A 10794-nucleotide genomic window follows, 5' to 3' on the forward strand; every position below is an offset into this window, starting at 1 on the left:
ACGAAGGCCTTAGTCAAGCTACGTCTCAAAAGTGCAGCTAGTGGGCATTTGAGAGAATAAGGAAGGCAACATCGCCGCAGGAAGTGCAAGCTGGTGATCGAAGCTTGCGATTTGAGGGAGGAGTGTTGGATGGTATATCGCAGACCTGGCAAAGATTCAGTTAAGAATCAGGTCCGGACCCGTGCCAATGGTAAGACTAACCGGGAAAGAAACGGGTCTCTGCATGGGAACAGACTTGAAGTCTGTTCGTGGTTGTAGGAGCTTGAGGGAGCTTAACGAGTTAGTCTATTCACTCTTTCTTTTCCTTCTCAGGTAAACAAGGCTGTCTGCATCAGGTGTGAGCTCTATTAGATAGTGAACCCACAACCCACAACGAAGACGGCCCCTTGCCAGCTGAACTCGATCTTAGTATACCGCGCTCGTGGTGGCTAAGGCGCCGCAAATCCAAAAAAGCAGAGACTCTTTTTGCATTAAATACAAATGTTTACCTCAATGGGTTCGAGCTTTTAGTTCTCAGAATATAAAAATTCAGAGCTCCTAGCGGGATCACATATCCTCACATTTCCTGTATAAAAGAGTATTTGGGTACATTTGTAATATTAAAGATGTTAGTACCTCAAAGGAGCAGGGTAAATTGACGGAATCTTTTATGAGCCGTGAAACCTTATCCCGCAAGGTGAATGTTGACCCAGTCGGCCAAGAACAACATTCGCGCAACAAATCTATTTACACATCCGTGCAGCTCGAGGCATCGTTTTTTTTTAGTTCACGTGAGCTAACCACTCTAGCGTCGGGCTGTTAATAATAATAACATACATAACACTGAACATTGAAAAGGTTCACGTGAGCTAAAGCACCTACCTGTACCACTCTATGTGAAGAGAATTGGGGAAGGGGGGGGGGTAATAATGCAGTTAAAAAACTTTTTCATACTGCTAGCCATACGTCGTTTGTCAAAAGCGAATGATATGCCCTTACTACCGCTCGGATTAATCTATTCGGCCTTCGTACATTCTAAGTACCACAGCTAACGTTATTTTTATTTTCCATTTTAAAAAAATGTTATTTTAGGTACTACTGTAGTACAGTACAAGTAAGTACGTGAAATACTTCCGGGGCAACGTTATTAGCATTTCCAAAACTACTATATATTTATTCTAATTTTTTTAATATAATAATAGTTCTTCACATGAACAGTAATACTTTAGCAGCAATTTTTTTAAATTGCTAAAGCTCTATTAATACGCTTAGCAATCAGAGCAACGGGCCACTATTGAGAGCAGACGCATCCAACCAGTAAAGCTCACAGCGATGCCATTGGCCTAATAGCGATTCTCTGCTCAGTTATCGGCTGGTTTGCTTTGTGCCGTGTGGTTTCGCCATGTCCAGCAACGCTGTGGCCCGAGTCGAGACGTGCGGCATAAAAAATCTACCATTGGAATCCAGATTCTGGACATGATTGCGCTGGCACCACTACAGGTAGGTATCAAGTTCGACATACAGATTTAGCTCTTTCATCTTGACATGCTATTTTAGGCTTCTCTTAAAATATTTATTTAAAAAGGACAGTACCGGTAACCGCAGGGGCGCACATAGACTAGACTCACGTCATTTTGGGAACGTGAGACTTTCATCTTTGCCACTTCCCAATCACCCTACTACACCGCACTCCGTGTACCCATCAAGCTCTTCTTCTGAATGAAGCTCTTCCGCTGTCTCGCCGTCGCCACCCTCGCGCTCACCGTCTCCAGCAGCGTCGCTGAAGAAACTAGCGTCCGCGCTCGCCACATGCTCGCAATGGGAGACGAATCCATCCTACTTACACGTGGGTCTTTGCGCAGAGGAGAACAAGCCGACTAAAAGAGCCTTAGAGCTTACAACCACTATGAAGCGAGGCTATCCGACGAGGCAACACCTATAAGCCATTGACGCTGTAAAATATAAATCTATTGCTCGCTTATCCCACAATCGAATGCAACGTCTCCTTTCGGTGAGGAAGTTTTAATTTTCAGGCCGTTACCACTTTAAACGGACCAGAGTGAGTCCGTCCCAGAGCGGCATTACCACCTGCGATGTTCGCGGGTCTTTAGCCACGTAACTGTTGAACTCGGCCAGGCTACGTGCGATTTGCTCCTTGTTGCTTGACAATCCGCCGGCGTAGGCTGCGACGCGACCTCGAAACAGGGTGTTGTCAAAGACTAACAGCCCTCTCGGATGCAACAGATTGTGCTTGAGGATAAAATCGTAGTATGCACGATACTTGCGCTTGTTGGCGTCCACGAAGATAAAGTCGAGCTGCTCGTGATCCCGTAAAGAGCTCAGATATTCCAGACCGTCTTGGTTCACAGCGGTGATTTGACTGGCATGCGAGCTCTGGTCAAAGAAACTCTGCGCAAATTGCATAGTCGCAGCATCGACATCGCAGGTTACAAGTGATCCGTCGGGGCCCAAACCGCTAGCGATACATAGAGCCGAGTAACCAGTGAAGCAGCCAATCTCCAGGACACGCTGTGCCCCAGTGGATTCCACTAGGAAGGAGAGAAGTTTGCCTTGCATCTCATCGATGAGTTGCTCCGCCTTGGGCCAGGTCTGTGTAGTCTCTTTACGCAGCTTTTGAAGCAATGCGTCATCACGGAGAGCAGTACTTTGATCGTAGACGTACTTGCTCTGAAGATCGGTGTCGTCGATACTCTTGTTGAGAACTCGTGAAGTACTGAAGTAAAAACGTGTGTGTAGATTTCTTGATAGTGAAGCTAGCGATCGCTTTCTGATGTGTTTGGAGAGTGCATTCGGAACCGGTGGCATCCATCGTGTTGCCTGCTGTTTGCGGTATTCTTTTTGCTGCTTCATAGTCATCGCGTTCATCTTAATATATTCTTGCTTGCAAGCTTCACTGCAAGCTCCGAACAAATTGGCTGCACAGTGAGGGCATTGCAAGATCAAACCTCCACACATGACATTGCTGCAGTTGGTGTGGTGGTTGCAAAGCTCGCCGCATTGAGAGCACTGGCCTAGTATGTCGTCAGTCACCTCCTCCGACTCCGTCAAGTCGCCAACGCATCGCTGGTCGAACACGAAATTCTTGCCCTTGAACAGAGAAATCTCCTTCTCCACAGCATCATCCGAGTGACCACGTGTCTCCACTGCAGCTTGACGTTGCTCCTTCAGAAACCGCATGTAGTTCACGATGCCACCGTGGAGCTTCTGCACGTTCGAGATGTTCTTGTACTGCGTCAGATACGCACCAACCTTCTCACAGCGAATACCTCCGGTACAGTACATCATGACCTCCTTGGGTTTCTGTCCGTCGTGCTCCTTCTTGTGGCTCTCGAGGATCTCATCAAGTGCATCGAATGTATCTCTGAACGTATCAACCATGATCCTTGTGGCGCCATCAAAGCGTCCGATCTCGTGCTCGTAGAAGTTGCGTACGTCCAGCACAAGTGTGTTCGAATCGTCCGTCTCGTTCCTCTGTTTGAGCTTCTGGTGCCAACGATCGGGTGGCAAAGAGTTACCCGATTCTTGGGAATTTAGTCTGCCCTTCGTAAAGCCATCGTGCACTAACTGCTCTCGGATCCTGACCGTTAACTTCGAGAATGGTTGATCGTTCTCAGTGTTCGTCAACGCTGGCAGCAATTGTCCACAAAACATGTTCTTGTTTGTGAAAATACGAGGAAACGATACAGCCAGCGCCGACACGTTGCTCTGAGGCAGCATTAATTGCCCGTTGATTCCTTCTGGGGACAAGTAGATTCTTCCAGTGGCGCCAAGCGCTTTCCAGCCTCCGAGGAGTTGGCGACGCAGTTTTGGTAGCTCACTCTCCTCCAACGTCACGTAATTGTACAGACTCACATATTGACGAAGCTCGTTAGCTTCATTGCCGTTTGATCTGGTTGACACGCAACGTCGAATGGGTCTACGCAGCGACCGGAGACGACAGAGCAGCATAGCCGCACGTTCACTTCAGCTATTCTTCGATTCGATGCCAAAAATGTCGAAATGATGGCACCATTTAATACAATTACCAAATGAAAAGCCGTCACCACTTGGATATTTGATTGGTTGTCGGAAGATGCGCGGCCTGTGCGGCGCAGTGCGTCTCTTACCGCGACTTCGACGCTCGTCACTGCTTGATTTACATCGTCAACATCTTCCCGCTGCTTTCACGCACAATGACTCACTGTGGCAGCGTCGGTCGTGCAGTACTGGCGAAAAGGCCGGGATTTCTCGCCGCCAATACATCAGCTTGTACAACTACACCCCGCTAGACGAGAAGAAGTTGCCAAAGCTTCGGAGGGATATGCGCGAACAGTGGGGGGACCTGGGTGTTGTCGGGCGAATCTATATTGCAGAGGAAGGCATCAACGGCCAGTTGGTGGTGCCGGAGCCGGCGATAAACGTCTTCGAGCACTCGTTCCCTAGACTACTTGAGAATGCCAAGCTCTTCTACGGCCAATTGATAGAGGACCAACCGGGAGACAAAAGGCCTGCTGAGCCGTTCCACAAGCTCGACATTCGCATTCGCGACCAGATTCTTCACGATGGATTCCAGGATGGACCGCTGAATCTACAGCAGTCGGGTAACTCTTTGCTGCCTGAGCAGTGGCATCAGAAGCTCAAGGAGAGGAACGAGACGGACGACTCGAACACACTTGTGCTGGACGTACGCAACTTCTACGAGCACGAGATCGGACGCTTTGATGGCGCCACAAGGATCATGGTTGATACGTTCAGAGATACGTTCGACGCACTGGATGAGATCCTCGAGAACCACAAGAAGGAGCACGACGGACAGAAACCCAAGGAGGTCATGATGTACTGCACCGGAGGTATTCGCTGTGAGAAGGTTGGTGCGTATCTGACGCAGTACAAGAACATCTCGAACGTGCAGAAGCTCCACGGTGGCATCGTGAACTACATGCGGTTTCTGAAGGAGCAACGTCAAGCTGCAGTGGAGACACGTGGTCACTCGGATGATGCTGTGGAGAAGGAGATTTCTCTGTTCAAGGGCAAGAATTTCGTGTTCGACCAGCGATGCGTTGGCGAACTGACGGAGTCGGAGGAGGTGACTGACGACATACTAGGCCAGTGCTTCCAGTGTGGAGACCCGTGCAACCACCACACCAACTGCAGCAACTTGATGTGCCACGGATTGATTCTCCAGTGCTCCAAGTGCGCAACGAGCATGTTGGGGGCATGCAGTGAAGCCTGCAAGCAAGAATATGTCAAGATGGAATCCATGACTCCAGAGGAGCAACGTAACTACAGGAAGGCAAATGCCCTGAAGTGGAAACCCAAGAACCCCAACTCAGTCTCATCACTGAAGTACATCAAGTTCCGACCTGCTTCCCCTGAGTTGCTGCAAAAAGCCTAGAGATATCATGATACCAAAGGTGATGGATATTGAGTTTTGATGAAGCTCACTTCAACGACTAACCTATGACGTTCGCTCAGTATGCTCGATTGCGTCCTCTCCAGCGCTTGTAGGGCGGCTCGTTAGTACCACTCTGTCGGATGTTCTTCGCTGCCTCTACTGCGCGTTTCTTACTTGCTTCCTCGTCGCGACGCATCTCGTACTGTTTCCTAATCTCCGCTGTCTTGACGGGGTCGTGATGCAGAATGTCATATCCGAAGCTCTCCGGTGGCTCTCTCTTGACCAAGTTGCTGTCTGGCTGAATAATCGTGCCCAAAATGCTACCGGGAAGTGTGTTGAACTGGCCGTGACGGTAGATCTCGTTCTGCAATACCTGTCGGGCGTAATCAAACGATCGCTTGACTGTTCGCATCTCGTACGAGTTCTTGCCAATGTCGAGACTCGGTTCGTTCGGGTTCTCCATCGCAATCAGGAACGGGCGTCCGTCATCGTACCAACGACGCTTTTCCTTGGGGAAATATGAGCCACCGTTTCTCACAGAGACAGCGAGGTCCGTGTAGTTAAAGTCGCGTCCATAAAGCGTGAAAAAGCCCATCAGCAATTGTCCCAAGTTGTTGAACTTCGGGTCGTCGTGTTCAGCACCCAGTGCGCGTCCATGGTGCTGCAAAAAGCTCACCACCATCATCTGCAGCAAGAAAGAGCCCACTCCACCCGAGTACGTCTCGTTCAGTCCTCGTTGCGCCATAAAATACTTGAGTACGAGCGTCAGCGGCCGGAACGATGGGTACACTCTCATGTAATGCTTCACCAAGTCTCCAGTAGCCAATCCACCGGCCACATTGAATGATACATCAACGTGAATATCGCTCCCCTTGTGTACCATCTTGACGATGGGGATCCTGGCTTTATCGATCACTTCTAGGTAGCTCACACGATCTTTCTCCTCAAGACACTGAGCCAGCTTGTACAGTGGCTCTTTGCCCTCTGGCACTCCAAAGAGTACCATGTCAATGTCACTCTGCGGCAGGAACATCTGCGTGTAGTGAGAGCCGAAGGTCTCGACGGTGGCCTCGGGCCATAAACCTTTGACAACTCCTCGCATTTCCTCGACAAGTTGCGCTCTGCTGCGTAGTTCGTCCTCTGTAGGGCTTATAAACGTCACAAAGTCCATGATCTCGTCGTGGAGACATTCGTACACGTTGCGGTTGGCATAACCTTTGCGTTGCCTCATCCAGGGCCGCGACTCGAGCTGCAACACGCGCTTTTCCTCCTCCCGAGAGTCCTCTTTCTTCTTTGATTGTTTCCTTTGGTCTTCTTCGTCCGCTGTGAACTCAATGAAGCCGTCATCCACTGCGTCATTGTCCGGAGCCTCTCGGGCCAATCGCTTCTTCTCCTCTTTGGCGAGTTTGGCGGCGTGTTTGGCCTTTCCTTTGGCTTTTATCTTGGCTTTGACTTTCTTACGCTCGGCCGCCGCCTTCTTGCCTTCAACATACACCTCGCGGCCCGCGCTCTTGGCCTTGCGTCCCTGCGCCTTGGTTCGAGCCATCACTGCTGCAATAATGGCCAGTCAATAAGCAGAAGAGTGACATTTGCGTTCAAAACATTAAATTAGTGAAAATGGAAATATCACACAATATCGTGTTGGCCACATACTTCAATTGGACGAAAACTGTAAAACGTCCGTTTTCTGTTTGAGTCCGGATGCACCACGTCGGGGTGTTTCACTAGGTTCCAGTATGGGCCCACCGCACCCGCTCGAAAACACTTGGCTGCCCCTTCGTGGTATTACCAAAGATTCCGAGCCACAGCAACGTCTGCCATGTCGGACCGAGGCTCACCGTCGCCGCGCCACAGCCGCAGCCGCTCGCCATCTCCGAGAGCCGACGACAATGAAGACAAGAAGAGTCCGCGCGTGTCTGATAGCGAGGACCGCGAGGCGTCGCGTCACAGTCGCAGTCGTTCGCCCGCCCCCAAGGCGCCTGCTGCCCCTGTGGACGTTGCAAACCCAGGCAACAATCTGTATGTGGCCAACCTGGCCACCCGAGTGGGACAACAGGATCTGCAGGATCTTTTCTCCAAGTTTGGGCGTGTGGAAAAGTGCGAGGTGATCGTGGATCCTGTCACGAAAGAGTCGAGGTGAGTTTTGCGAGTGGCTTTTTGATACTGGAGGGAGGCTAGCGCTAATGATGGCTTGCAGGGGCTTCGGCTTCGTGACGTTTGAGGACGTTCGTGACGCGGAGGATGCAGTCAAGGAGCTGAACAAGTACGTGGGCTGCTGTAAGCGTGGAAGGGTGAGCTGTGACTGATGGTACTTGCGAGTGTAGCCAAGAGGTCCAGGGGCGGAAAATGAGAGTGGAACACGCCAAACGGAAGCGTGGCCACGAGAAGACCCCCGGACAGTGTGAGTGCAAGGCGATGAATGGAGAAATTTGCTTGGAAGTTGCTGACTTTTGATGCGTGTGCTGCCCTACAGACCTTGGACCGAGACTCGCCAGCGCAAAGTACGGCAGCGGTCGTGACCGTTTCAGCAGAGATCGCAGTCGGGACCGAGGACGGCAGAGTCGCAGCCGAGACCGTGGTGGGTACTCGCGTCGCTCTGATGACAGGCGTTACGATGACCGTGACAGAGGACGCGGTCGCTACGATGACCGCGATCGCGGGCGCGGGGGCCATGACGACCGACGACGCCGTTAGTTTGGCCCTCTGCATTGGCTTACAAATGGCTCATGGATTGGCGTCTTCTTCCGTGATCAGGCACAATGCCACCGACGTCACTAGCTTCAACCTCAGCCAGTCCAGTTCCCTGTGTGCCATGCCATCCCAGCTTGTGTTTAATCCAACTAAATAAATCCCAGCTCGTCCTCTTATCCATCGGCCGCAACACATCGACCCACGCACACTCCAGTGGCAACCTCAACAATATCTCATCATCCCAGCACTCAGCGGATCATTGCCCACGTTCAATAAGGCTGATGCCAGCGCTCGGCCACGACCTACACGGCGCCAGCGCTTAGCATGCAGCCTTCATTACCTCGGTAACCGTTCTATTGCGGGCGATTGCGCACCCTGACTCTTGCACTACTGGCGCTTGTACACCAGCATCTTCGAGACAATCTCCGACGAATCCGCATCGCCACTAACGTCGCTGTGCTGAAACGAGGCAGCCTATGCGTGGAATAAAACACACCCGTCAGGTTCCTGACCTTCAGCAACTACGAAAAAGACCGACGAACCTCGACGAAGCCTGTGCCAAGCAGAAGTGGTCTGATCTTGGCAGCAATGGTGGAGTACGTGACGACGTAGGTTGGCAGCTCCATAGATGACGAGTCGCTAACAACGTCATTTAAATGGTAGAGATTCGTGAGGAAATGCCTCGGATCGCGCTCAAGTTGGTGGGACTCGCAGCCTTCAGTTCGCTCGCGGTTACTGGATCGGAATCAACACGATAGCGATAAAGTTAGAAGAAAGAGCTATGGCGAGTCTCGAATGAAGCGAAATCTTACGCTGGAGAGCAGTCTGGGAACCACATCGAGACGTTCTGATGCAGGTAACTGTAGTAAGGCGTAGCGTGGCAAGGAGTCCAAAAGTGGATCGACGCCTCCGGGTTTTCTGCAGCGGATACATGAGATTAGAGCTTGGATCTCACGTCATGTAGAAGTACAAGCATGAAGTGATTGTACCTTGGATACGTTCTGCCAGATAGTCCATTACCTCAGCTGGGGCTCGCTACGTGTACATGATAACAAGTCAGAATATTACATGTAGTGCTTCTTATGGCTCAAAACTTGCCACCAAGTCGCCATCCAACGTACCTGGTGGATTCGTGACAGGTAGTAGGCACTGAGCACATTCGGCACGACGACTGAAAATACAGCAAGTCGAAGCAAATTCCACTGCGTTCTTTCTCGAAACTGGGCATACAGCTTGCGCTCGAGGTTACGCAGGCAATACCCAGCATACACGAATGCGGGAGGGAGCAGCGGTAGAACGAAGCGGAACTCTTAAGTTGCACGAGAAGAGTTAGCGCCGTTGTTAGAAGTTCCGCGACGAATAAACAATCTTCTACTGTACCTTTGTGAGCCGCATTGCTGTACACGAAGAGCGCCCACATAATCAGACGACCCAGATCTTTCTTCGAGGGCTGGAAGAACAAATTACCCAAAAAAGCGTTAGAAAAAGAAGACGCTGTCATCAACTACAGCGAGCAATACTAACCGGCACAGTGAGATAACCACCAATAGCAATAGGCAGCGTGGTGCCCACAATGGCCGGATAACCCTGCGAGAAATACCAGCTCCATGGGTGTTCGCCGTACAGTTTGTCCTTACCCTGACGAAGTCGAAATACGGTATTAAAAAAAAGACAAAAGCTCTACAAACTGAAGAATCTCCATAACTTAGCATGACATCATCTCCCAGCACCCACCTGTAGAACGTTAAACTTGAAAAAGTTAAATGGCACATAAGTCCACTCGCCGTACCCAAGACGGTCGATACACAGCATAGTCAGCGTCGTGACGATTGCAATCGGCACTACAAGACCGAGCATGAGAAATGCGCGGTCACGCGTCTGCAAGAAGTGCACAATGCCAGGGTACAGCCAGATGATGGCATTCGTCGGTCGAAAGAGCACACCCAACGCCGCGAAAGCAAGCGCCAGGGTGCGATTGCTCCGCTTCACCGAGGCGACACCGTCGCTCTTCTTGTCCGCTCCTTCCTCCTATCGTACAATACACCACGAAGTATCAGTACAAAAAACAATATTTGAAGCAATAATTTCGCCAACGTACCAAGAACTTCCACGGCCAGTAAGCCAGCGCTGCTGTCGTGCACAGTGTTTCGACGCAATTGGAGAACGGCCGCACCATCACGTAGAAGGTGAACCACGAGAACAACTGGCATAGCAGCGCCCACTTGGCTGTTTTGGCGTCAAAATAAATCCACGCCAATTTGTACAGGAAATAATCGTTGGCTACAGATAGAAGGCCCTGCAATAGCCGCGGACCGTAGGTCACCGCCCACCGCGAGTCCAAATTCTGGGTCATAGCGTCAGAAGCACCAAGTATCTAGCCAATTCAACGCGTTCACCAACGTACCAGCAGCTCCAGAAACTTGTAGAGACCCGCAAATAGCGCCGGGTGAGCGAAGCCTCGCAATTGCGCGTCATCTTGCCACTCCCACGTACTGCAATGAGCAGTAAAGCGTCAATAAACTGCCTGAAGTAAATTCGGAGATTGCAGACTGGCGCACAGATATCCGTAGCCGAAGACCAAGCGGTGCGCTACCTCAGTACTCTGCCAGTACTCGTCCGGGTTGAAGGACGTGCGCACAAACAGCGCGTTCCACATGCGGAAGGCCGTCAGGCCCACCCAGAAGATGCGCGTCTTCGGGAGCTCCTCGAACATAATTGACACGCACACT

General features: G+C 51.0%; 5 protein-coding genes across 5 annotated transcripts; 2 read left to right on the plus strand and 3 right to left on the minus strand.

Moving 5' to 3' along the window:
- Positions 1 to 1686: 1686 nt before the first annotated feature.
- PITG_18101 (uncharacterized protein) lies at positions 1687 to 3948 on the minus strand (the record flags this gene model as incomplete). Its single annotated transcript, XM_002997683.1, has 2 exons — positions 1687 to 3872; positions 3939 to 3948. The coding sequence occupies 2 exons, from the start codon at positions 3946 to 3948 to the stop codon at positions 2017 to 2019; spliced, it is 1866 nt and encodes a 621-aa protein (XP_002997729.1).
- Positions 3949 to 4072: 124 nt separating this feature from the next.
- On the plus strand, positions 4073 to 5374 carry PITG_18102 (uncharacterized protein; the record flags this gene model as incomplete). Its single annotated transcript, XM_002997684.1, has 1 exon — positions 4073 to 5374. One exon carries the CDS (start codon positions 4073 to 4075, stop codon positions 5372 to 5374), a length of 1302 nt encoding a protein of 433 aa, XP_002997730.1.
- A 76-nt stretch (positions 5375 to 5450) lies between these two features.
- PITG_18103 (Poly(A) RNA polymerase, putative) lies at positions 5451 to 6920 on the minus strand (the record flags this gene model as incomplete). The annotated part of the gene is made up of 1 exon (XM_002997685.1): positions 5451 to 6920. One exon carries the CDS (start codon positions 6918 to 6920, stop codon positions 5451 to 5453), a length of 1470 nt encoding a protein of 489 aa, XP_002997731.1.
- A 273-nt stretch (positions 6921 to 7193) lies between these two features.
- On the plus strand, positions 7194 to 8068 carry PITG_18104 (uncharacterized protein; the record flags this gene model as incomplete). The annotated part of the gene is made up of 4 exons (XM_002997686.1): positions 7194 to 7510; positions 7572 to 7637; positions 7699 to 7775; positions 7848 to 8068. 4 exons carry the CDS (start codon positions 7194 to 7196, stop codon positions 8066 to 8068), a joined length of 681 nt encoding a protein of 226 aa, XP_002997732.1.
- Positions 8069 to 8452: 384 nt separating this feature from the next.
- PITG_18105 (putative GPI mannosyltransferase) lies at positions 8453 to 10778 on the minus strand (the record flags this gene model as incomplete). The annotated part of the gene is made up of 11 exons (XM_002997687.1): positions 8453 to 8539; positions 8608 to 8800; positions 8878 to 8983; positions 9055 to 9100; positions 9187 to 9374; positions 9446 to 9515; positions 9590 to 9703; positions 9800 to 10093; positions 10164 to 10409; positions 10470 to 10557; positions 10624 to 10778. The coding sequence occupies 11 exons, from the start codon at positions 10776 to 10778 to the stop codon at positions 8453 to 8455; spliced, it is 1587 nt and encodes a 528-aa protein (XP_002997733.1).
- Between the last annotated feature and the right edge of the window lie 16 nt (positions 10779 to 10794).

The sequence above is a fragment of the Phytophthora infestans genome, genomic scaffold (genome assembly GCF_000142945.1).
Source record: "Phytophthora infestans T30-4 supercont1.68 genomic scaffold, whole genome shotgun sequence".
Lineage (NCBI taxonomy): Eukaryota > Oomycota > Peronosporomycetes > Peronosporales > Peronosporaceae > Phytophthora > Phytophthora infestans.